Below are 24824 nucleotides of genomic sequence, written 5' to 3'. Positions count from 1 at the left end.
CCATGGGCTTTCCCATTCAGTTTTATCCAAGAGCAGCTATCTACATAAATTCAAGGTCAGGCCTTGCTTCACAAATAGGGCCCTACCAAATTCACGGCCAAGAAAAATATGTAAAAATCTGGTCTCCCACCATGAAATCTAGCTTTTGTGTGCTTTTACCCTAGACTATACAGATTTCATGGGGGAGACTAGCATTTCTCTAATTGGACTTCTGACCCAAAAGGGAGTTGCAGGGGGTGTCACAAGATTATTTTAGGGGAGTCATGGTATTGCTTCTGTGTTGACTTCAGAGCTGGGCAGCTGCAGAACAACGGCTGCTGGCTAGGTGCCCAGCTCTGCAGGCAGCACCCCGTCAGCAGCAGCGCAGAAGTAAGGGTGGCAACACCATACGATGCCACTCTTACTTCTGCACTGCTGCCTTCAGAGCGGGGCGGACGGAGAGTGGCGGCTGCTGACTGAGGGCCCAGCTCTGCAGACAGCACCATACCAGGCCACCCTTACTTCTGTGATGCTGCTGCTGGCGGCAGCTCTGCCTTCAGAGCTGGGCTCCCCGCCAGCAGCCGCTGTGTTCCAGTTGCCCAGCTCTGAAGGCAGCACCTGACCAGCAGCAGCGCAGAAGTAAGGGTGGCCGTACCGCAACCCCCCCCTACAATAACCTCCTGGACCCTCTCCCCCACAACTCCTTCCTGGGTCAGGACCCCTGCAATTATAACACTGTGAAATTTCAGATTTAAATAGCTGAAATCATGAAATTTATGATTTTTTAAAATCCCATGACCACAAAATTGACCAAAATGGACCTTGAATTTGATAGGCCCCTATTCAGAAATTAATGAAAGTTTAGCCAATTTATTTCTTTGGGGAAGATCAGTCTTTTAATGCAAAAGCTCCTTTAATGCAAAAGCAGGGCACTCTGCACGAATGATCCTGCAGTTCCAACAGTCACCAATATAGTCTCTAGGTAAAAAAACCTCTATTTTAAACTGCAACAATGTATTTTCTCCACTATTCTGAAAACAAGCAAACTGTGGAAAAGCTGCACTCAGCCTATTGTCATTTAAGCCAAATTTCAACCACAAGCCCTTTGGAACTGGTGAATAATAAATCTTCAAAAACCCCTCAGACTTCATCAAAGAAATACTGATAGCAGGTTAACTATACAAATGTGCTACCACAGTACCCCTTTGATTAAAAAACAAAACACACTGGCAATCATACCGGATTACTTAACAGTTCAAGCTGAATTTATGAAAATGCATAAAAGGCCTAATGAACAATACTTTAGTTTCACTTAGTGAAGCCATGTGTACTGTGGGCTTTGGAATGCCTCAGGGGTTACCAGCATTTTTAATGAGGTCCTTTCACAGCCTTGTACAAAAATAATGAACTTGGTGCCACTCTATAAAACCAGCCAATGAAGGGGTTAATAATAAGAGGTTGGAAACCAGGGAGACTAGGCACATTCAATAAGTAACTTTTTAAAAAAAGTTTACTCACCCACTATGGGCTAACCTGTGCCTTCTGGAGGACTTCATGCTGAACAACAGGACTGACATTATCAAACCTCATACTAACGCTTGAAAATAGCGATAGCCTTGGCAGAATTTGACTAATTAGATGGCAATGTGCACAGGGAGTGGCATTTGTGGAGAGATGAAGAGAACCTCTTTATAATTTTAGTTATTGATTTTATTATACAGGAATAAGTCAATATATTATATTTTCTCTTTACTGAGATAGGGAAGAGGCAGTAATCTTTCCATTTAGTTACAAAATCAGACCAACAACTGAAGCTGGTAAAGGCTGTAGCAATTATAACTTTACAGTTTGCATGGCGGTCCCAATGGCTGCAGCATTTTTGGCAGGGAGGAGGGACAAAGAGCTTATGCAGAGACACTTTCATTTTCTTGTGACTTTTACAGACACATGCTCTGACATTTTAAATAAATGGACAAAAATGGGCATTTCTTTATGTATATTGAGCACAGCTTTATAGTTATTGCATTTCCAAACAAAGGCCCTGACAAACCTCTCTACATATTCCTGCCTTGCTTTGATGCACAACTTCTATTCGGTGGTATATATAAAAAGATTTCTGCAGAATTACATCTCCCCCTGTTCAGCATTCAGCTCATTTATAGCACTTTTAAACAGAGATTTTTCTTTGCATGCTACAGGGCATGCATCTTCTAGGATGGCATTTTCTTCATTACTGTAGTGGCATTTAATGTCTGACCATAAAACAAAACAAAAACAAAACAAGAAAGGACAGGTGTCATTCCTCTAAAAAGCAAAGGAAGCATTATGGAAACAGTGTGTATTACCTGGAGTAGAAGCCGAATCTTCGTTTTCATGAAGACAAATAGGAAACAAGTTCAGCCATGTTTCTCTGCTCATTGAGGGCAAATTAACAGAGATATGCACACCAGTCCCTCACCTTGCTAGAATTCATAACTGCATACTTCCTTCAACTCTCATTCCAGGGAGATACATGGGACAGATTCAAGGAAAGGCAAAGGGAAGGAAGAATTACCTAATCACTCTTTAGACTCCATGTTTTTTAATTTATTAGCTAAGCACCAAAGGTGTCTGGATAAGACTGCCACAGCAGCAAGGGTTAGTCCACAGAATCGTCTTACAAAACAATTCACAAGCACATTCAAAGCAGTGGGCCTTGGCAGTTATAGTACAGCCCTTAAAATGTCGTATTTTGTCAATAAGCCTCTAAGCTTTAATGCTATAATTTTAACTCTGAAGTTTCAGCAGCACTATGGACTACAACATGCAAACACAATGTGGACACCATCAATCATCAGCTGGCGTTGACTTGCTAGCAGACCACATCACAAGTGGGTAGTGCTCCTCTTGGATGGCTCAGTTTGTCCTCAAGCAGAATTTCCAGAGGGTAGTTTGGGGCATTTGCTCATCCGAGGTTCTAGTTTGTCTCCCTTCCTGTGCAATGTGTACACTGGGCTTGTGGAAGGGTTAGTGAAGAAGCATGGGATAAGGTACCAGATGATGATGACACTTAGCTCTCAATGACTTCCCTGATGTCTGGTTGACATTAGGAGGTTCTGAATGAAGGCTAGACGGCAAAGACCAAAGTAATTCTGATAGTTTCAGGGAAGTATCCAGGAGGCATGATAAGAACTGCATCTGACTTTTTGATTGAGTGTGCCGGCCATCTACTACTAGAGTTCACAAGATAGGACTCTAAACTCAATCCTAACTCCTGTTAAATGACACTATAACAGCACTACCCAGGATGGCTCTCCCCCCTCCACCGGCAGCTAGCCAAAATGTTATGAAGGATTCTTTCATAACAAGGAGTTGTTACCATAATCCATTCTTTTGTTATCTCAAAACAACATTGCAGTAAAGGTTTTATGGGACTATTTAAAATTTATGTAAAAGTGTAAAAGGCACTTTTATATATTTTAAATTAAAACAAAAGAACTGTACTCAATTTTTCTTGCGGTTGTCAATCACTAATCATCATATTTGGAGGAGTCCTGATTGTTCATTTTGTCCTGTCCCCACCCAATTTAGTTTTTGATGAGTTTCATATTTCACTCAAGAAATTAATGCTACGAACTGCTCATTCCAGCAAATACATCTGGTGCATTGGAATACATTTGTGGGTGCATGTTCAGTGCTTTTTAACTACTTTAACATCTTCAGCATTTTTGACATCTTTGGTAAGAAAAGTTGAATACCAGTTTCAGTGAGGGTGGAAACAAGAGAAAGCCAATTTTGAAAACCAGGAACTCTGTACAATGGAGAATTTGCTTCAGTCTGTTGTAAGCCCCAAGATTCCAAGTTCTAGATGCCATGCCTTTCGGTTTCATTTACTGATGAGGCTAGACATTTTCGACTTCCAGTTAAAAAACACACAGCTGTTAGACAGCTTGCACATGAGAAATACTTCACATCCCAACATTATTAGCACGAGACGAATTTGACAGCAATCTAACTTTTGCCCCAAAACATGGGGGAAATCCCCATTTTCCATTAAAAGGCCAGAGACAGGTATCCACCACCACAGTAACGAAGCACACAGTCATAAGAGTAAGGGCTGTCAGCAGGATGGTTTCTGGGAAGGATCCTTTGCAGATAAATCTCTGCATTAAGCATCTTCACATAACTTTCATATGACTTGGTATTATGTCTCTTCATATAACCTTGTATTAAACCTATCCACATATAACCTCTATTTTCATACAACTTTCTATCAAGTCCTTTGATATAGGAAGTTTGTATCAGATCCTTATATAGAAACTTTGTATTGAACCTTGATATAACGTTATAGCCCCTAAGATAGTATAATTAAAGGTAGAAGAAAAATGTCTTTTTGCTAGAGTAGAATAAAATCTCCCCCGCACTTTGTAATCAATTGCCCTGTTGAATGAATGACACGTGAATGAGAAAGGCATGGAAGGCAGGCACCTTCAGAGAGCTGCAACAGTTGGAGAGGGGATGGAAGCCAGGCCCAAGAACAATAAAACTTGTCAAGTGGGCTCACTAAAGAAGATCAGACATACTGACGGCCTTGGGTGTTAGAAGCAAGCACCTTCTTTTGGGAACACCCTCTCTGCAGCATTGGGACAACACCCAGAGGGAAGCAGCACAAAGGACCAATGGACACAGACCCAGATTTTGAATCTGGGACAGATTTGCATGAGAGGGAAGCTGCTATAAATGTGAGGTGTCTGCAGATGACTCTGGGTCTCATCTTGTCAACATTGGAGCATCGATCCGGATCGGCAGAAGCCCGGCTCCACCCTCACCCCATCTAACTCACCTGGCCAGTGAAGTTAAGGGGAGCAACTAGTTGGTAACAACAACAAGACGGAGTATGCTTGTGTGTGTGTATTTGAGTGTATGAGTGTAATATATATCAGCGGTTCTCAAAGCTGGTCCACCACTTATTCAGAGAAAGCCCTGGCAGGCCGGACCGGTTTGTTTACCTGCCGCATCCGCAGGTTCGGCCGATCGCAGCTCCCACTGGCCGCGGTTCACTGCTCCAGGTCAATGGGGGCTGCGGGAAGCGGCACGGGCCAAGGGACATGCTGGCTGCCCTTCACGCAGCCCCCATTGGCCTGGAGCGGCGAACCGCAGCCAGTGGGAGTCACAATCGGCCGAACCTGCGGACGCGGCAGGTAAACAAACTGGTCCGGCCTGCCAGGGCTTTCTCTGAATAAGTGGCGGACCAGCTTTGAGAACCGCTGATATATATCATATGCATATGATAAATGTTTGATTGATACATGTATTACCAATAAATGTGGCGTTTTCCCTTATTCCCCCTGAAAAGATCCTGTGCGGTACTTTAAGTACAAAATTTTGGTGGAGAATTGCGAAAGGGGGAAAGGTACCATGAGCATTTATTGAGTAATGAAACTAACTTTGATACTGAGTAATGGAAAAGTATTAAGTAGTATGGAAAAGTGATCATAAACATTGAAAAATATTAAAAGTGATCAATCATTAAAGGTGTGCACGACCCCAGTGGCTGAAGCCCGGGTAAAGAGAGGAGAAGATGTAGCTGTCTCACTCCCCCAGTCGTAGAGTGCTGGTATGAGAAAGAAGGGAGGAGAATTAAATTTCTCGCTCCAGGAAAAGAAGTATTGGTAAATAAGAGTGAAGAGGATAAGCAGTGCTATTTTAGCCCCAGTAGGAGGTTGGGTCTACTAGAAAATGTTTAAACGTAAGCAGTCTTTTAAGAATGTATATGAGTGTAATATATATCATATGCATATGATACAGTGTTGATTGATACATGTATTACCAATAAATGTGGCATTTTGCCTTATTCCCCCTGAAAAGATCCTGTGCGGTACTTTAAGTACAACACCTTATCTTCTAAATTCATGCCCCCAATCCAAAATAGCCAAAGAGTTTTTTAGGACATGGTCTTTTTAAAATGTAACCATCTAGCGCTTTACTTAGGCACTTTGTAAACCTAAAAAAAATAAACAAACAGCTAACAGAATCATCTTTTTCCTCCACATGTTGCATTTTGGAATAAACCAGGAAGTAGCGCATACCACAGCACTTACTGTTGGGGAAATAATTGCCTAAAGCCATCTTTACACTACCAAATTATGTCCTCATAACTTATGTCAGCATACAGCCACCACAGTTATTAAATCGCTTGTGTGCGCGCACACTTGGCTCCTTGTGTTGGCAGCACGCATCCTTACCAGACACACCTGTGTCGACTGTATTGCCAGTGTGGGGCATTATGGGATGGCTCAAGGAGGCCATTTACAGTCCATGTAAGTAACGCAGTGTCTACACTGACACTGTCGACCTAATTACACCGAATATAACTCTATGCCGCTCAGGAAAGTGGTGTTACTAAATCAGCATAGAAAGGCACTTACATTGGCAGGAGCCAAACTTAAGTAAAGATACATCCACAGCTAGGTTGTCACAAGGCAGCTTATGTTGACCTAATTAATTAATTAGCCTCTTACAGTTTGTATGGCAACTTCCACCTTCTCTGTGTGTGTGTGTGTGTGTGTGTGTGTGTGTGTATATATATATGTGTAAATAAAATCTTCTTACTATAATGTTCCATTCTATGCTTCTGATGAAGTGAGCTGTAGCCCACAAAAGCTTATGCTCTAATAAATTTGTTAGTCTCTAAGGTGCCACAAGTACTCCTGTTCTTTTTGCGGATACGGACTAACATGGCTGCTACTCTAAACCTGTAATTGTGTAGTGTAGACAAGGTCTTATTTACACCGACATATTCAAATCAGATGTCAGATATTCTTTTGTTGAACCTACCTTTAGCTCAGGAAACACATGCTGGTGGGGCTGCAATGAGCTCACACACCTGAGCATTAGTGAGACAAAGCAACATTTCCAAACTGTTGCCAAAGATATTCAGTCAGCTTACCTATCCAGCACTCCAGACGCGCACAGGGAGTTGTCTTCACCACATCAGGAGGGTCAACACCTACGTTTAGGCACAAAACTAAGGCCACACTAACAGTCTTCATCTAGAAACAAGAGAAAATAATAATGCTTAGTGCAAAAATTCACCACTTATTACCGATGCTGTAATTCTCAGTGCTACCTTATAACTCTCAGAAAGAGTTCAAGTTCAGCTTTGTTAATCCATCCTTAACAAGCAACAGTTTAAGCATTCTGTTAAGAGTGGGAAGAAAAATTGGAGATAAGAAAGCTATGAAAGTTCTCTTTTTGTTCCAGCAGAACTGCGTTAATTCTTACTTTGTTAATCTGCAATCTCACTGAATTCTCACAAACATCCAACAGGTTCACTCCAGTTCTCAGAAGAGATTTAATAAAGCTGTACTTAAGTCTTACATTGCTAAGATTTCTTCATTTCCAGGGCCCATACTGCTGTACATTATGCAGATCAGATGCCAATAGATTTCTGCCAAGCATCCTGGATTAGTCAATGTCTAACTGAAATGCTTTATTAAAAAGTAATGTGAACACACTATTCAAGATTCCAGATCAATAACAGAATACAGTAAACCTTGCCTTAAGTGACCACTCAAGCAATAGACACACACACAAAATTTTAAAAAAAAAAATCAGTGGCCTAGAAGGTGTGGTTTTTGTTTGGTTGGGTTTTTTTTTTTAAGACCTTTAATGTGTGTTGGCAATCTGAGGTACACTTAAAGTGCTCTCCTTAAAAAGGGGGTGTATGATGTGAATGTACCTTTTTTTCCCCCAAGTGAAACATAAAAATGAAAAACTTGTTTTTTAAAAAATATTAAACCTTTCAGGAGCAGAGGTGGGGATATTACCTATAACAGAACTGCAATCTTTACTCTTTAGGAGTTTGTCTCCAGCTTTTGGAGAGTGGGGAGAGAGGGAAGCCCCCAGAACTCTAGAATACATATTCTGGGAAGGACTTGGAATTTTTAATTATTTTTTTAAAATTTTACAGTTCATCTTTAAGACTCCACCACATCTGACAAGTTCTCAAATAAATTTGATAACCTTAATGGAACTTTTATGACAATATTAACCCTTATGCTGCTACCTATGACTAATATTCCTAGAGACACATGGTGGGTAAAGTAATATCTTTTATTGGACCAACTTCTGTTGATAAAAGAGACAAGCGTTGGAGCCACACAGAGCTCTTCTTCAGGTCTTGGAAAGGTACTCCAAGTGCAACAGCTAATTGCAAGGTAGAACAGGTTGTTTAACATGAGTTAAACAATTAAACATGCAGTTTCCACGGCATGCATCCGATGAAGTGAGCTGTAGCTCACGAAAGCTCATGCTCAAATAAATTGGTTAGTCTCTAAGGTGCCACAAGTACTCCTTTTCTTTTAACATGAGTAGTTAGCATACATTCTAAGGGACCATTCAAGGTAGAATGGCCCGTTAACACCTCTGCAGTCATAGGACAAAAGGAAGGAGTCAGTTGGTTATTGATTGTAATAACCATAAATCCAGTGTCACTGATCAGTCTATGATTTCTGATGTCTATCAGAGAAATGAATTCAGGCTCCCTGGATCATCTTTTGAAAGTGTTGTGCAGGTTTCCTTTGAGGATAAGGACTGACAGATCAGATATAGAGTGATTGCTTTGTGAAAAGCATTCACCCACAGTTGACAGGGTGTTTTTGTCTTATCATTTGAGAATGTAGTGGTTGTCTGGTTTCACCCATATAGTTCTTATTGGGGTATTTAGTGCACTGGATGAGGTATACCACATGTTGTGATAGACACGTGAGGGATCCATTGAAAGGTGTGTTGTGGGAGCATTGATCATTGTAGTGGTGGAGATATGTCTGCAGGTCTGGTGCCACTTTAGAATCAAAGAATCTTAGGACTGGAAGGGACCTTGACAGGTCATCTAGTCCTGTCCCCCACCTCATCACAGGACTAAGTATTATCTAGACCATTCCTGACAGGTGTTAGTCTAACCTGTTCTTAAACATCTCCAATGATGAAGATTCCACAACCTCCCTAGGCAATTTATTCCAGTGCTTAACCACCCTGACAGTCAGGAAGTTTTTTGTAATGTTCAACCTAAACCTCCCTTGCAGCAATTTAAGCCCATTGTTGCCTATCCTCAGAGGTTAAGAAAAACAATTTTTCTCCCTCCTCCTTGTAACAATCTTTTACATACTTGAAAACTTATGTCCCCTCTCAGTCTTCTCTTTTCCAAACTAAACAAACATTTTTTTCAATCTTTCCTCAGAGGTCATGTTTTCTAGACCTTTAACCATTTTTGTCACTCTTCTCTGGACTTCCTCCAATTTGTCCACATCCTTCCTGAAATGTGGTGCCCAGAATTGGACACAATACTCCAGTTGAGGCCTAATCAGCGTGAAGTAGAGCAGAAGAATTACTTCTCGAATCGTGCTTACAACACTCCTGCTAATACATCCCAGAATGATGTTTTGCAACAGCGTTACACTGTTGACTCATATTTAGCTTGTGGTCCACTAAGACCCCCAGATCCCTTTCCATAGTTCTCCTTCCTAGGCAGTCATTTCCCATTTTGTATGTGTGCAACTGATTGTTCCTTCCTAAGTAGAGTATTTTGCATTTGTTCTGATTGAATTTCATCCTATTCAGACCATTTCTCCAGTTTGTCCAGATCATTTTGAATTTTAATCCTATCCTCCAAAGCACTTGCAATCCCTCGCAGCTCGGTATCGTCCCTTTCCGTTGGTGTCCTGGTCTATGGGGCGCTTGCATCTGATGAACTTGGGGAGGTCGGGGGGAGAAGGGAAGGAGTGTTTGAAGGAAAGAAATCCAGGTTCAGGAAAGTTTTTTTTCAGTATTCGTTGTAGCTGTTTGAGGATACCCTGTATGGGTTCCAGTGCAGAGTGGGAGGTGACAACTGGAGGTGTGCAATCAAAGGAGGTTCAATTTCTGTATTGAAGCAGGTTCTCTCTGGGTATCCAGGTGACCAGTTCCATAATGCTATCTACTTCTCCAGTGGAGGCTCCTTGTTTGGTGAAGAACAACAGAAATTGGTCCAATAAGAGATATTACCTCACCCACTTTGTCTCTTTAATATCCTGGGACCAACATGGCTACAACTAAAATGTATACAATAACGGCCCTAGAGTTGCACTCGTCATTATTTCACCTTCCTTTAAAAACAGCCTCCTTGCAAGAAACCTGACATGACTGAACCTATAAACCTAACTAAACAACTGCACCAAAACTGAATTACAGACCTTTAAAGCAATAAGTGCTACCAAAAAATTCAAAAAAATAAAGCACTTTCTATTTTGTAATATAACGAAACCAAAAACTTTTCAAGCTAACCAGATTACATGGTGCAGCAAAAGGTACCTCAGGCAGTGATCTCAACACTCCCCTGGATCAGGCCTGGCCAGTATTTGGATGGGAGATCACCAAGGGAAAGAGAGTTGTTGCAGGAAGTGCTGGCAGTTCATTAGGGATTACTCTTCCTTCTTTCACCGCTGAAATAAGGCCCCATCTTGGTGCTGTACTTCTGCAGATATCATCTTTAAGACACTATGTAAGTGTCAAATCTTCAAGAAGTGCATTTTACCCTCCACAGAAACTCTACGATCAATATTGTCTCCACCTTGGTCACCTATTCCCAAGCTGTCATCTCTTAATTTAGGCCCCCATCCTACTTCCATGGACAAAATTATACATGTGCTTGATTGTTTGTGGAATTGGGTCCCTAGACTAAGTGCTTTAAGGGTAAGGATTCAAGCCAGAATTTTCAAATATTCTGTTTTGAAACAAAGTCTAATGTCTTGAATTGAAAAAAACTAGTTTGACTAAAAGACATGGCTATTTAAATTACCTCACGTTGATTTCCTGCATCCGATGAAGTGAGCTGTAGCTCACATAAATTGGTTAGTCTCTAAGGTGCCACAAGTCCTCCTTTTCTTTTTGCGAATACAGACTAACACAGCTGCTACTCTAAAGCCTGCAGGTGTGCACTAAGATGCACTCTCCCCACATATCATTTAGTGAGTGCACATTTTTCAATATGAGGAACTTTCAGCTCAACTCGTAAAGCATGCAGAACCCGTAAACTATGTAAGCTACACAGCTCCTGATTGTTCTTTCCCCCCCACACTTTTTCAAAACAGACAAGGAAATTGAATTTGTAAAACTTACTAAAGACTAAGGGCTAGTCTACATTGAGGGCTAGTCTACATTGGCAACACTAAAGAGCTGCCGAGGGGCGTAGGTCCCAGCACTGTTTACAACTTTACACTGTTCACACTGGCACTTTACAGCACTGCAAATTGCTGCGCTCAGGGGAGTGTAAAAACTTGCAGCGCTGTTAATTGCCAGTGTAGACAAGCCCTACGTTTGTCCCATTAAAATAACAAGTCAAGAAATTAACATTCCAGCAGCAAACTATGTATTGTTTTCTATTCCTGTGTCTTAGTATTGGAACTCCACAGAGTTAAGAAATACCAATTTTTATATATGTAACCTTAAAAATGCTCTTCATTTTTGCATTAAATATGCCAGTTTTGTGCTACATTAAGCACAGCCGTGTCACTACATTTTAAAGGGTGTTTTTCCTATTCTGTATGTTCATGATAGCTCACATCTAATATAAAAAGTGTTCTAAATTAAAAAATTAAAGCCTCAAGAAAAGGCTTTTAAGTATACTGAGGTACTATGCGTCTGTGGTACTGTACCTACAGAGGATGTGTGATGTTTTCAGTTTGGAACAAACCACTTGTTTGCCCTTCTTGGTCTCGCCTAAGGCTGTTGATTTGACAGCAACAAAGTAAAACTGATCAAGCAGCACATTCACCACACTTGCTTCCATATCCGCAAGGGGCAGTGCAAACGTATGAAATCCAAACCTGATAGCATCTTAACTTTATCAGTACCTAGGACCAGCAGTAAACCAGCTACTAAGTGCTTTTGTCAGACAAAAATACTGCTTAAAAATTACATTTTGCAGCTCTTCCCACCTGCACATTCTCTTCTCCATATCAATACCTAAATTAGTGAAAGGAAACAAAAGAGGCAATTTTCAGAGTAGCAGCCGTGTTAGTCTGTATCCGCAAAAGGAAAAGGAGTGCTTGTGTCACCTTAGAGACTAACCAATTTATTTGAGCATAAGCTTTCGTGGGCTACAGCTCACTTCATCGGATGCATGCAGTGGATTTTTAAAAGAGGCAATGTGGTGCTCTATATTTACGTCAGAACTGTTCAGCATTCCCTTGCCTGTCTGAAGCAAAGCCACCCGCATCTCCACATCCCTGGGGTGCTCATTAAGATTCAGAACAGCAGGCAAAAAACTTATCGCAAAGCTGGAGCCATATAAATGTATAATTTATAAAGAAAGCTAGAAACTGGAGCACATGGCTAAGAGACTATACATGCTAGGAAGGAAACAAAAAAAACCCAGTATGTCAGGATAAAATTTCTACAGCTTCTGCTGATTCCTGCTTCTATCCTAGAGACTCTGCTGCAGAGAATTAGCAGGAAAATTGGCTCCTGGTTCCTGGACTGCATCCCAAGCCATGTCCTTGCTAAAAACAACAACACCACCACTGCAGCAATCAGGGATGCAGTACAAGTTAGCCATCACCATGTTATATTAATAAGCATTAAGTCGTGCTTTCTACGGCATAGGTGGAGCAGCACAATCAAGACTCCCTTACCAGCATTTCATGGTGATTCCCCCATGGTTGAAAAGCCCTTAGGAAATGATACACTTTAAAGTAAGAGGCAGAGGTTTCAGAGAGATCTTATATATTAAGCTTTTATTCTAGGACAGAATAAGGGACACTAGTCAAATCCAAATTCATTGTTAAATGCATGTGGATCAGTTGAACAAATATATTTGTTGCTGAACTCCACTTACGAACATGCATGCTAAGAGCATGCCCATGCCTCACTGAGAATGACCCCTTGAATACTTGTAGTGCACGTTTAAAAATCTGGAACACTCTTCAGATCCCAGATTTAAAGTTAGCCAAAACAGATGAATATAAGCACAGTGGGGTAACCTGGCACTTATCCTCAGAAGACGTGTGATCCCCGGTTCGAACTAGAAGGGGCTCAGGAACAGAGAGATACGAATAGGTGTGATTGATACGGTTTCCAACCACTGAAATCAGATTTGATATAAATAAGTGATAAGTGTATTATGTTTGTATAATAAAATGTTCTAATTAACACTACAGCAAAGGAAACACATCCTGAAAGATGAGAAGGCTAGAACACTTAAATAAGGGACTTTGTTCCACGGGGTCAGCCCTCCCTTGGGAAATACCTTAACACACAGAATGCTTAGGAACTTCTGGAACGGTAACAACTTTGGGGATCTAAAGGACCCTTGGAAATGCTCAGTATATACCATGGTAAATGGTGAGGAAAATATATGGAAGGGAATTGTGTAGTAAAGGGAAAAAACGAACAAAATTTTGAAATTGAGAAATAATCTGTACACCGTGCAAAAGCTTACATGCGTGAATATCCCAGTGATGGGTTTCTGTGAGCAAATTATCCATAACATCTTGCTATAAGGTTTTCTTGCACCTCTCTCTGAAGCTGCTGATACTAACGACAGCTAATGACAGAAGAATGAACTTGACAGACCACTCCTCTGATCTAATATGACAATTCCTATGTTGATGAGGATCTGTATTATATACAACTGTTTCTGATACCATCTAATGTCAAACCATTTCAGACTGCTCTCTAAAGGGAACCTCCAATAGCTACAGTTTGGCTTATGTCTTGAAGCAAATGGATTCATTTCACTTTCCAAACTCTTTGAGGGTTTTTTTGTTTTGTTTAATATTGACTAACTCTGGATGTTCTCATTATTCATATAAATATCTAATTTGTTTTTAATCTTCTAGGCTCCTGGCCTCAAATGATACTGTGTTACAATGAGTTCCGTAGGTGCATTGGGTGAAAAAGTATTTTAAATTCAATTTTATTTCAATTTAGAGCCTAAAAAACTGTCCAGGCACAGTCTCTGAGCACCCTGCAAATTCTAAAAAATTACGAATCAAATGTCAATTTCAGTCAGCTCACCATTCTACCAAAAACAGCTCTCCATACAAAACACTCCCAACAAATGGGCTAGCATTTCACTCTGCTAATCCAAATGGCAGACAAGAAAAATGGGCCTTGTGGAGTGCTGGCAACTTTGGGTTATTTTTGACTGAAGCAGACAAACATTCCAGATCCCCACGGGCCTTATGAAGAACACTTGCTGACAGCACCCTCGACTAATCTGAGAGGACCTACCATCAGATGAGGTCTCACCAGTGACTTGTATAATGGGAATAACACTTCCCGCTCTCTATTGGAAATACCTCACCTGATGCATACTATGATTTCATTACATAGCTGCATCACATTGGCAACTCAGAATCAACCTGTGATCAACTAATACACCCAAGTCTTTCTCCTCCTCTATCACTTCCAATTGATACATCCCCAGATTAGATCAAAAATTATTTTTGTTAGCTGGTAAGTGCATGACCTTGGACTTGGAACTATTAAATTTAATCTGATTTCTATTACTCCAATTTTCAAGGTTATACAAATCTTCTTGTACGATATTCCAGTCCTCCTCCATATTGGCAATACCTCCCAACTTTGTGTCATCCACAGCTGTTATTAGCACACACTCGCTTTTTGCACCAAGGTCATTAATGTTAAATAAGCTTGGTCCCAAGACCGACCCTTGAGGATCTTCTTTACTAACGTTCCTCCAGCCTGCAAGTTCACCTTTCATTATGATCCTTTGTAGTCTCCCCTTTAACCAGTTCTTACCCACCATTCAATACTTGTATTAATGTCCATCTTCTCTAATAAATTCCCATGTGGGACTGCATCAAATACTTCACTGAACTCTAATTAGATTAGATCTACTGCATTTCTTCTGCTAGAAAATCGATTAGCTTCTCAAAGGAAAATCAGGTTGGTGTAGCACAATCTACCTTTTGTAAAATCACGCTGTAGTTTATCCCAATTAACATTAATGTCCTGAAATAGTTTCTTTCAAAATTTGTTCTCAGACTCTGCACACAACTGAGGTCATTCACCATGCCACGGCCCCCATTACCCTTATTAAAAATGGAGGTAAAGTATATGTTTAAAGATAATCTAGGTATGGCCCAACACCTAGTCTGCACCACATACTCAGTGTTTAGTGGCCCCACATCTTCTTTCTCAGTTTTCTTTTTAAGTTATATAGCTAAAGAACCTTTTACTGTTCGGTTTAATTTCCTTTGCAAGGGCCCCCAATCAAGGTTCAGCTGTGATCAAAGGCTCTGCTTCTCTCACAACACATTGCCCCCACCAGACTTTCAAACTGAAAACAAATCAGCAAGCAACACACACTCACTCTCTCTCTCCTTCTCCCCCTTCCCTCCCCTTCCTCCCCCCCGCCCAAGGAACAGGGGTTTGGCTCCCTTCTCCTCTAACAGATCTCGGCTGTTTCAGCACTGTTTGCTGGCTCTTGTGCCATGGCTCCTGTGTTTTAGGCTCTCTATAGAAAGACTTGCTCATCTAGCAGGGGACTCTTTTTCAGCAATTCCACCTTTCACATACATTTGAGATGGAGCTCCATCTTGAAGCATTGCGTATGCTACCCTCACATTTAACTGAATGTCCCCTTTTTCTTTGATACAAGGACAAGGGCAGAAGTCTTCTCACCCTTTACGCATGCAGAGAAAAAAAGTTTAAAGAATTCTTCTAAAACGTTCCCTTCAATCAGGTTCCAAGCAAATGTAGTGGTGAAATTTTGTATACATCACTGACAAATGTCAACTAAACCATTTCATCACAGTCAAAAAATCTGAATCAACTGCTGATCTGCTTCTGTTTCCACACCTTTGTCAAGAGTTTCTTACTATGCAAGGCTTTTTAAATATTCCCTTAAATTAAGATAGAATACATGTGATATTTCATTTGCAACTAGCACTACGCGTAATAAAGAGTTATTTGATCATCAATTCATTTACTTTCTGAAGACTCCTCAAAAAGCAGTGACTCGGCTGACACAATCGTTCCCAAGCTGAGAACCGATTACTACAAGATTATTTTAAAAAAAACCACAGTTTAATTACCTTGAAAATATTTTCAAGGTAATCAAACAATGCTGAGCTCTAAGAAAAGGAAGTACAGTTCTAAAACTAAATATTTAAAATTCATTGTGCATAATTGTGATATTCACTGCAAAAGCAAATGAAGCACTTCTTCGTACAAGGCAGCTCTGGGGTTTTTGTTTTTGTTTAAATAAATCTATTGCACACTGCCTGCCAGCTCCAGCGAAGAATGTTATGAGCACCTTGAGCAAAAAGCACACAGCGCCACTAAAAATACGGCCATATTGCCAAAAACACATTTAGGGATAGAGAATGGAACATTTTTCAGCAACAAATTACTGATCTTTATATGGGAATCCCTCGATAAAATTCTATAGCCTGTGTTATGCAGGTGGGTCATTCTAGAGGAGGAGGAGAATAATACCTATTGCCCTTAAAACCACTGGATCTATGTTTCATGCTTGTCTCTGCTAGAAAAAATGTCATCTTATGCTTTTGAGACCCATGTTACACTCCATAATTACATGTTCAGTAGTAACGCTAGATTGCCATTATCACCTAAAAACACACTTCACCAGAAAGACTTACAGCAAAAAGTTTATCCTTTTATACACTATCCAGGTGATGACAATTAATGGTAAATAGAGGAAGGAAAAGGGAAGAGTAGAAGTGCAGGAAATATCATCTCCCACCCTGATACCAGAGAGATTTAGTGTTTTGTTATTCAGAAACAAGTCAGTTAATAATATCTCTCCCAGATACACAGAGCCTCCCATGCATCACTGTCTGATGACCATGCCACTGAGAAGGCAAGTAGCATTACAGCTTAATCGCTTTTTAATTAACACTCAAGTAAATTATAACTTGATGGTTAATTCTTACTAAGAAAAAGTGTGATGATGTATGACTAATGCAGACTTGCTTATATTAATGAGCTACAGTGATTTACTACAGTAGGATCATAATGCAATTACTTGAGCAAAATCCAGCACCACGTCTTACATCCACCTTTGACTTGTCTTCTGCAGTATAAACAATCACAGATATTTTGGTGCACAAAAAAAAGGGGGTTTTATCATTAATTTAATAGTTTGGGTAATGTTTTGTGCTCAGTAAAGAGGACTGATACCACTGGTTACAGTAAGCTTTCCCTACAAAGCTCTAATTCCCCCTCTGAAACAATACTGGGTCCCTTCGGAGTAGGGGCTGCCAATCATGCAAAACAGAACCCCTGCAGTGGTTTTATGAGCACTGGGAAATCCACTAGTACAATCCACTAGAGACAAGTGGGACTCCAGACTCCTTTTTACTTGTGACATAAAGCCACCTTCAAGCCCAGTTTCCTAGAGATACAGCAGACCATTGAACATGGAGACTGAACTACCTTCATCCCTAGAAGTGGCCGCTGCAAAACAGGTTGAGATACATGAGTTTGCAAGAAATTTTCAATGCCACTGTGGCATCAGTTCTGTAGTAAAACAATTTCATTTTCTAATGCTATCAGTTTAACACCTTACATAAGCACTAAATTTATTTAAGTTAAACTAATGTAAAATGCAGTTTCCAATGACTTGCAGGGAATAACAGCCTACAACCAACTCAGGCTATGTCTACACTAGGCATCTTTTAGCAGCACGGCTGTACCATTACAGCCATGCCGCTAAAAGGTGTGCAGTATAGCTGCTCCTTGTTGGCAGAGAGAGCTCTCCCGCCAACAAAAAACTTCCACCCCCTAAGAGCAGCGGTAGCTTTGTTGGCAGGAGAGCTCTCCCACTGAAAAAAAGTGTTGTTCACACAGGTGCTTTTCGTTGGTAAAACTTTTGTCGTGGGGGTCTCATGGGGGAGAGGGGGTTTCACACCCCTGAACGACAAAAGTTTTACCAACTAAAGTCCAGTGTAGACAAAGTCTCAGTCTGATCAAAAGTTTGTTTACGTGAAGTACTTAAGCACAAGGAGTTACCTGTTTTCCTAAGCTTTTTGGGAGAGAGGCGGGAGGGAAGAGGGATAATGGAGTGGAGCTTATTTTGGGTTTGGAGAAGGTTTGGTTTGGTTTGTTTTTTTTAACAAGGTTTGCTTTTTGGTGTCTTTTTGGCATGTCTTTATTTAAAATATTGACCTCTATAATATGTGCAGAAAATGCTGACAAGCACAACTGTAAACAAATCTAAGGCTATGTCTACGCTGGCACTTTTGTCGGTCGAACTTTTGTCAGTCAGGGGTGTGGAAAAAACCACACCCCTGATCAACAAAAGTTTCACCGACAAAAGCGCTGGTGTGGACAGTGCTAGGTCGGGGGGAGATGCTCTCTCTCGCTAGCATAGAGTGGCTACCCGGAGACCTTACAGCAGCTCAGTTGCAGAGGTACAGCTGTTCCACTGTAAGATCTGCAGTATAGACATATCCTAAATTTAAAGTATTTCCAAACACTAGGTGACAATCCAAGACAGACTGCATTACAATTAGCATTACAAATTTATAAATGCCAGCATCCACAGAGTTAAAGAACTTAACCCACTAATCCCAGTGCTATAGGCGTGCTTCCTGTCCATGTAAGATCTCCTCTGAGTATCAGTCAAGTTATTACCTCAGTTACCGTAATTCCTGTCAAGCACCAAATAAGAAACTGGCCTTCCAAACATCCTCTGTTCTCAGAACTGTGCGTGCTTCTCCATTTTAACACTCTAGAAAAGGTCAGCTATTTAGTACTGACTCCTCTCTCCCAAGTACATAAATCCTGCCTTCACCCTCAGTGTAACTTGACCTATTTATGGCAAAGAGTCCTGTGCACCTTATAGGCTAACAGACGTATTGGAGCATAAGCTTTCGTGGGTGAATACCCACTTCGTCGGATGCATGTAGTGGACATTTCCAGAGGCAGGTATAAATCTGCAAGCAAGAATCAGGCTAGGGATAAGGAGGTTAGTTCAATCAGAGAGGATAAGGCCCTCTTCTAGCAGTTGAGGTGTGAACACCAAGGGAGGAGAAACTCCTTTTGTCGTTGGCGAGCCAGTCACAGTCTTTGTTTAATCCTGAGCTGCTGGTGTCAAATTTGAAAATGAACTGAAGCTCAGCAGTTTCTCTTTGAAGTCTGGTCCTGAAGTTTTTTTGCTGCAGGATGGCGACCTTTAAATCTGCTACTGTGTGTCCAGGAATATTGAAGTGTTCTCCTACAGGTTTTTGTATATTGCCATTCCTAATATCTGATTTGTGTCCATTTATCCTTTTACGTAGGGATTGTCCAGTTTGGCCAATGTACATAGCAAAGGGGCATTGCTGGCACATGATGGCATATATTACATTGGTGGACGTGCAGGTGAATGAACCGGTGATGGTGTGGCTGATCTGGTTAGGTCCTGTGATGGTGTCGCTGATGTAGATATGTGAGCAGAGCTGGCATCGAGGTTTGTTGCATGTATTGGTTCCTGAGTTAGAGTTACTATGGTGCAGTGTGTAGTTGCTGGTGAGAATATGCTTCAGGTTGGTGGGTTGTCTGTGGGCAAGGACTGGCCTGCCTCCCAAGGCCTGTGAAAGTGAGGGATCGTTGTCCAGGATGGGTTGTAGATCACTGATGATGCGTTGGAGAGGTCTTAGCTGAGGACTGTATGTGATGGCCAGTGGAGTTCTGTTGGTGTCTTTCTTGGGCTTGTCTTGCAGCAGAAGACTTCTGGATACACATCTGGCTCTGTTGATCTGTTTCCTTATTTCTTCGTGCAAGTATCTTAGTTTTGAGAATGCTTGGTGAAGATCTTGTAGGTGTTGGTCTCTAACTGAGGGGTTGGAGCAAATGTGGTTGTACCTCAGCGCTTGGCTGTAGACAATGGTGTGTCCAGGATGGAAGCTGGAGCCATGCAGGTAGGCATAGCAGTCGGTGGGTTTTTGGTATAGGGTGGTGTTAACGTGACCGTCACTTATTTGCACTGTGGTTTCTAGGAAGCGGACCTCCCGTGTGGATTGGTCCAGGCTGAGGTTGATGGTGGGTGGAAGCTGTTGAAATCGTGGTGGAATTCTTCCAGGGTTTCCTTCCCATAGGCCCAGATGATGAAGATCTCATCAATGTAGCATAGGTAGAGAAGGGGAGTGAGTGGACGAGAGCTGAGGAAGCATTGTTCCAGGTCAGCCACAAAAATGTTGGCATATTATGGGGCCATGCAGGTGCCCATAGCGGTGCTACTGGTCTGGAGGTATATATTGTCACCAAATTTGAAATAATTGTGCATAAGGATAAAGTCACAGAGCTCAGCAACCATCCTGCAGCAAAAAAACTTCAGGACCAGACTTCAAAGAGAAACTGCTGAGCTTCAGTTCATTTTCAAATTTGACACCAGCAGCTCAGGATTAAACAAAGACTGTGACTGGCTCGCCAACGACAAAAGCAGTTTCACACCTCAACTGCTAGAAGAGGGCCTCATCCTCCCTGATTGAACTAACCTCCTTATCCCTAGTCTGATTCTTGCTTGCATATTTATACCTGCCTCTGGAAATGTCCACTACATGCATCCGACGAAGTGGGTATTCACCCACAAAAGCTTATGCTCCAATATGCAATACTTGACCTATTTATGACATCCAGGACACTTGCCTCTAAGTATCAGAAGAGTAACAAAACAGAGACCAAAACTAAGGACACAGTACCAGCTCATTCTGTGGGATGAGGGGCCTGTGTGCACCCTGGCACTCATACAGGCCTGGTTCCCCGCTCCCTGGCATCATTACTTTCTCCCTTGCAATGTACCCTTCTACCGGTCTTAAATAAATGTAGATTCTCTCTCTACCACCTCCTCCCTCCCCCAAAGCCACACAGTTACGGAATGTCATACACAAGAGAGTTGCATGAACTTAAAGATATACAGGATACCACTTAGTTCTACAAGAAAAAGGATTTGTCAAAGACTATGCTCCTTCCCCCAATTTTTAGTATTTAACGAGCAGCTTTATTTAAAATATGCGCTTTGGGGAATATGGCAAACAAACCCATTTCACACAGATGAAGATCATGCCCTTTTGTGAAACAAACAACTACCACAATGTATTGTAACTGTAGTAAGCCCCAAGCAAGGAACCAGTACCAGAACCATTACAAGTTTAGCTATATATCTTCTTAGATATCTTATGTATGGTTAATGCATGCATCAACAGGGTACCCAAGTGCCAGTGAAGCCTATTGATATTGTTCAAAGTCTCGCTGATGTCAGCCAGTAACATGCCTATGAGTATCATGCTGCAAGTATCTACAATGGACTATTCCTGCAGGCAGTAGATGAATTTGCAGGCTAAGCAACTTCCTCTAGAAATCAAAGGGCTGTATTTTACAGTACAGTGCAGGCATAACATCAATTGTTAACAGGAGTCATTCATACCACTCTCTGTACTACAATAAAAGTGTGACACACGCACCCGCATTAAGCCCCCCAAAAAGTAAAAGTTTTCTGTTTGTTGCAGGCAGACTATTTCCCCAATGGGTTATCATTAACTCTAAGCCTTGCAAAACAACAAAACCAACAGGCCATTTGCCAACTAAACTAATTTAGTCAGTTTAGTCAGGTATTTTAATAGCAAAGACAGACAAAACTAACTTCTCAAGCAGTTTAATTCTATATTTCAAGCTACGTACTTTTTTTTTTTTTTTTTGCTCTGTTCACTGCAACTGGGTATACTGTGCAGCATGTGAGGTTACACAAAGACCTGACAGCCAATATTCTCCAATTCCTCGAGACCGTCCAGCCCTCAAACATTTAACTCCATTAAAAAAATATTTGTTGTCAAAATAATTAGAAAAAAGGAAAACAGAAAGCAGAAACCGAGGGGAGAATTAATAATTGTACTTTGTTATAAAGTGTTTCCGGAAGAAGGTACTTAAAGGACCTAACTTTTTTGCACGGCATTTCTTCGCCTTTTTATGTTTACAGATACTGTTAACGATGATTTGGGACATTGTTTAAAAAGCTTTTGCATTCACCTCTTAATTAGCTCTGAAATAAAAGTGGGATAGAAGCCCTGAAACAAAATAAAATTACAGATGAAGAAAAGTTATCTAACACTGCCTGTAACTATCTGAAGGCTCTGGGACTAAGAATCAGTTCCACCAAAATTAGTGCAGATCCATTACTACTTGAAGTTACTGTACCTACTAGTAATTTTCAGCTACAGAAATCCCTACATGTAATTCATAAAAATGAGCATGACTAAAGAGCAGAGATTTTATCACCACAAGGTGCCTCACTTTTTCTGCTTTAGTAAACCTGAAAGCAATTCCTATTCAGAATGAAAACTTCAGAGACAGCTACACCCCCCACTCCACCCAAAGGTATGTCTACACTGCAATTAAAAACCCACAACTGGTCTCTGCCAGCTGACTGGGGCTCAGGCTATGGGGCTGTTTAACTGCAGTGTTGATGTCTAGGCTCAGTTGGAATGCAGGCTCTAGGACCCTGAGAGTTGGGAGGGTCCCAGAACTCAGGCTGAATGCATACACCCTATATCGCAATTAAACAGCCCCACAGCCTGAGTCTGGTGAGCCCAAGTCAGCTGGCATGGGCCAGCTGCAGGTGCCTAATTGCAGTGTAGACATACTCTAAGTCTTGTTATGTCATAAGTAAAAATTTTAAAAAGGGATTGTCAGTGCTTTATCATGTAACCTAAGTAAAGCAATCAGCAAGTCAGTGGCAATAAATTTACAGATGGAATTTCTAGTTTTAAGTTAGGACTCCATTTCAGATTTCAGAATTGACATTTTTCTGACCACACCAAAACATCTGAAATTTCAACACTACTAGAACAAGTTTCAAATCACGGGATCGAGCATATTATAAACCTAAACATTTATGAGTTGATAGCTACAGACCGCTTTTTTTCTCTTCATCTCAGTACGTTAATTCACAAAAATGTCATTTCTAACTAAAATAAGCAAGTGCAACATGCACAAAAAAATAATGTATTCTGTCAATTTATTTTAAAAAGCTATGGGCACATATACCAACATTAAGTACACAAGTTAGGATGAATTTCCAACATAAAATATCCTATGGATCCACCCAAATTAGGTCTCCCGCATCATCCTATAAAATCTAGTCTGTCTACTTGCCCAATGCGGTGCATTGAAACCGGTGTTAAAATTATAAACTATTGCTTTAAATTCTCAGGGGTTTTCCTGGTCCTACTTGCAGGCTAGAGGGCTGTTCAGAGAAGCATTGAGCAGAGTCTTCAGCAGTCAGTCTGCAACAGCCAGCCTAGAGCAAGGTGGTGGGAGTTGTGCCTCTTGAGTCTCTGTTTTTGGTTCTTGTGTTAGGATTCTGAATTCTAAGACATAAAGCGTGTTAGGCTGCAACCTTCTAGAAAGAGCACTTTATATTTTTATCTAAATTCTCTGTATGTATGCCATGAACATAACACTCAGAAAATGCCTTAGGGAAAATAATATGATATTTCTCTTTATATCCATTTATACAATTGCAGGTTTGGGGGTTTTTTTGCAGATATTTTATACAGAGAAGTCCAGAATAGCTAAGCATTCCATGAGTAACTCTCCAACAAGCCTCTGTGGTGATGTGACTAAAATTTTATTAAGCGGCTCCTTGAAATTTTGTTTAACAGTGGGCAACATTTGCAATTTTCCCTATGTAAAACATTTGTCCCATACACACTGCAATTTCTCCAGATAAGTAAATAAATAAAAAGGCAGTAAACTCCTCCTTTTTCCCTTACAATTAATCAGTCCTTCCACACCACTCTCAAGCAATAATGCTCTCTTCCCCAGCACCTCATGGAGACTCTTCTAAGTCACTCCCCTAACTGACAGAAGTTCCTCCAAGCAACAATTATGGCAAGGGGGTTGCCCTATGGCCTCTGGCTGCAAGACTGATGGATGATGTGAAGAATGGGTCCCTACTGCTTCTTAAGGTGGGGGAATTCATATTGGGTTTGCTGTGGGTGGTTGTGGGGGTGAACTCTAAGCTCCCCTCAATACAGGCTCTTTATGCTCTGAGCTATGACCAGACAGGCAGCATCTGTAGACACCTACTCAGTGCAATGGCACCTTGGTCACACTGCAGGAGCGGGTGGTAGAGTCCAAGTGTGAGCTCCTAGCTTACGAGTAAGGAACGAAGAAGGGGAGTTCCCGTCACGGCGGTTGTGGATAAGGCTGAAAATTGTAACAAGCAAGCACTCTGAGGGCAAAGAAACATTTTTTTCTTTCCCGATCCATCCCCATTTTAAAGCGATTCTTAGTCACCACAATTCCATCACCATGCATAAAGCCAGCTTAAGTACTTTGAAGAGGAATAACAAGATGATTCATTGGGACACCCCAGATTTAACAGACTCATTATTATATCAAGAGTGGGTAAAGGGAAGGAAAATATGCTGCAGACACAGACTCACCCAACTGCTTGCTCCTTTCAGTCCCAGCAGTTGGTTTAAATTTTCAACCCTCTTTCAAAAAAAGGGCACCTAGGAACGTAGAGCTTAATTTTCAATTTCCCTGCACCTTGTACAGTCATTTAGGCCAGTGCACAATGAGCACAAAATGCTGCCATTCTGATTTGGTAGCAGTTTACACTCACTTGCACCAGGGTGAGTGACTGCACAAAACGCAAGCCAAGGCAGAATCTGGCCCATATTCTGGTTTAATAATGGAGATTCGCTTTCATGTGGCCTAAAGGTCAGATAAATTTACAAGGGGCACGTGCAAACCCACACAAAGCCTCCCCAACTCAACAGTCGTATTTACAAGGGAAAGAAATTCTTCAAGGAAACAGCTCTCAGTTTCAAGGAGGCTTTTATACAAAGTTT

General features: G+C 41.2%; 1 protein-coding gene across 6 annotated transcripts in view; it reads right to left on the bottom strand.

The window, feature by feature from the left end:
- Positions 1–24824, bottom strand: part of RPTOR (regulatory associated protein of MTOR complex 1) — a 313806-nt gene that overhangs the window by 266856 nt on the left and 22126 nt on the right. For all 6 annotated transcript variants that reach the window (XM_073312077.2, XM_073312081.2, XM_073312080.2 and 3 more), the window contains exon 2: positions 6908–7010. In XM_073312077.2, coding sequence (XP_073168178.1) covers positions 6908–7010 — 103 coding nt within the window. The remainder of the gene's footprint in view (positions 1–6907; positions 7011–24824) is intronic.

Source organism: Lepidochelys kempii, chromosome 14, assembly GCF_965140285.1.
Source record: "Lepidochelys kempii isolate rLepKem1 chromosome 14, rLepKem1.hap1, whole genome shotgun sequence".
Lineage (NCBI taxonomy): Eukaryota > Metazoa > Chordata > Testudines > Cheloniidae > Lepidochelys > Lepidochelys kempii.
Note: the sequence above shows the minus strand (reverse complement) of the source record. Positions and strands in the feature narration are given on the sequence as shown.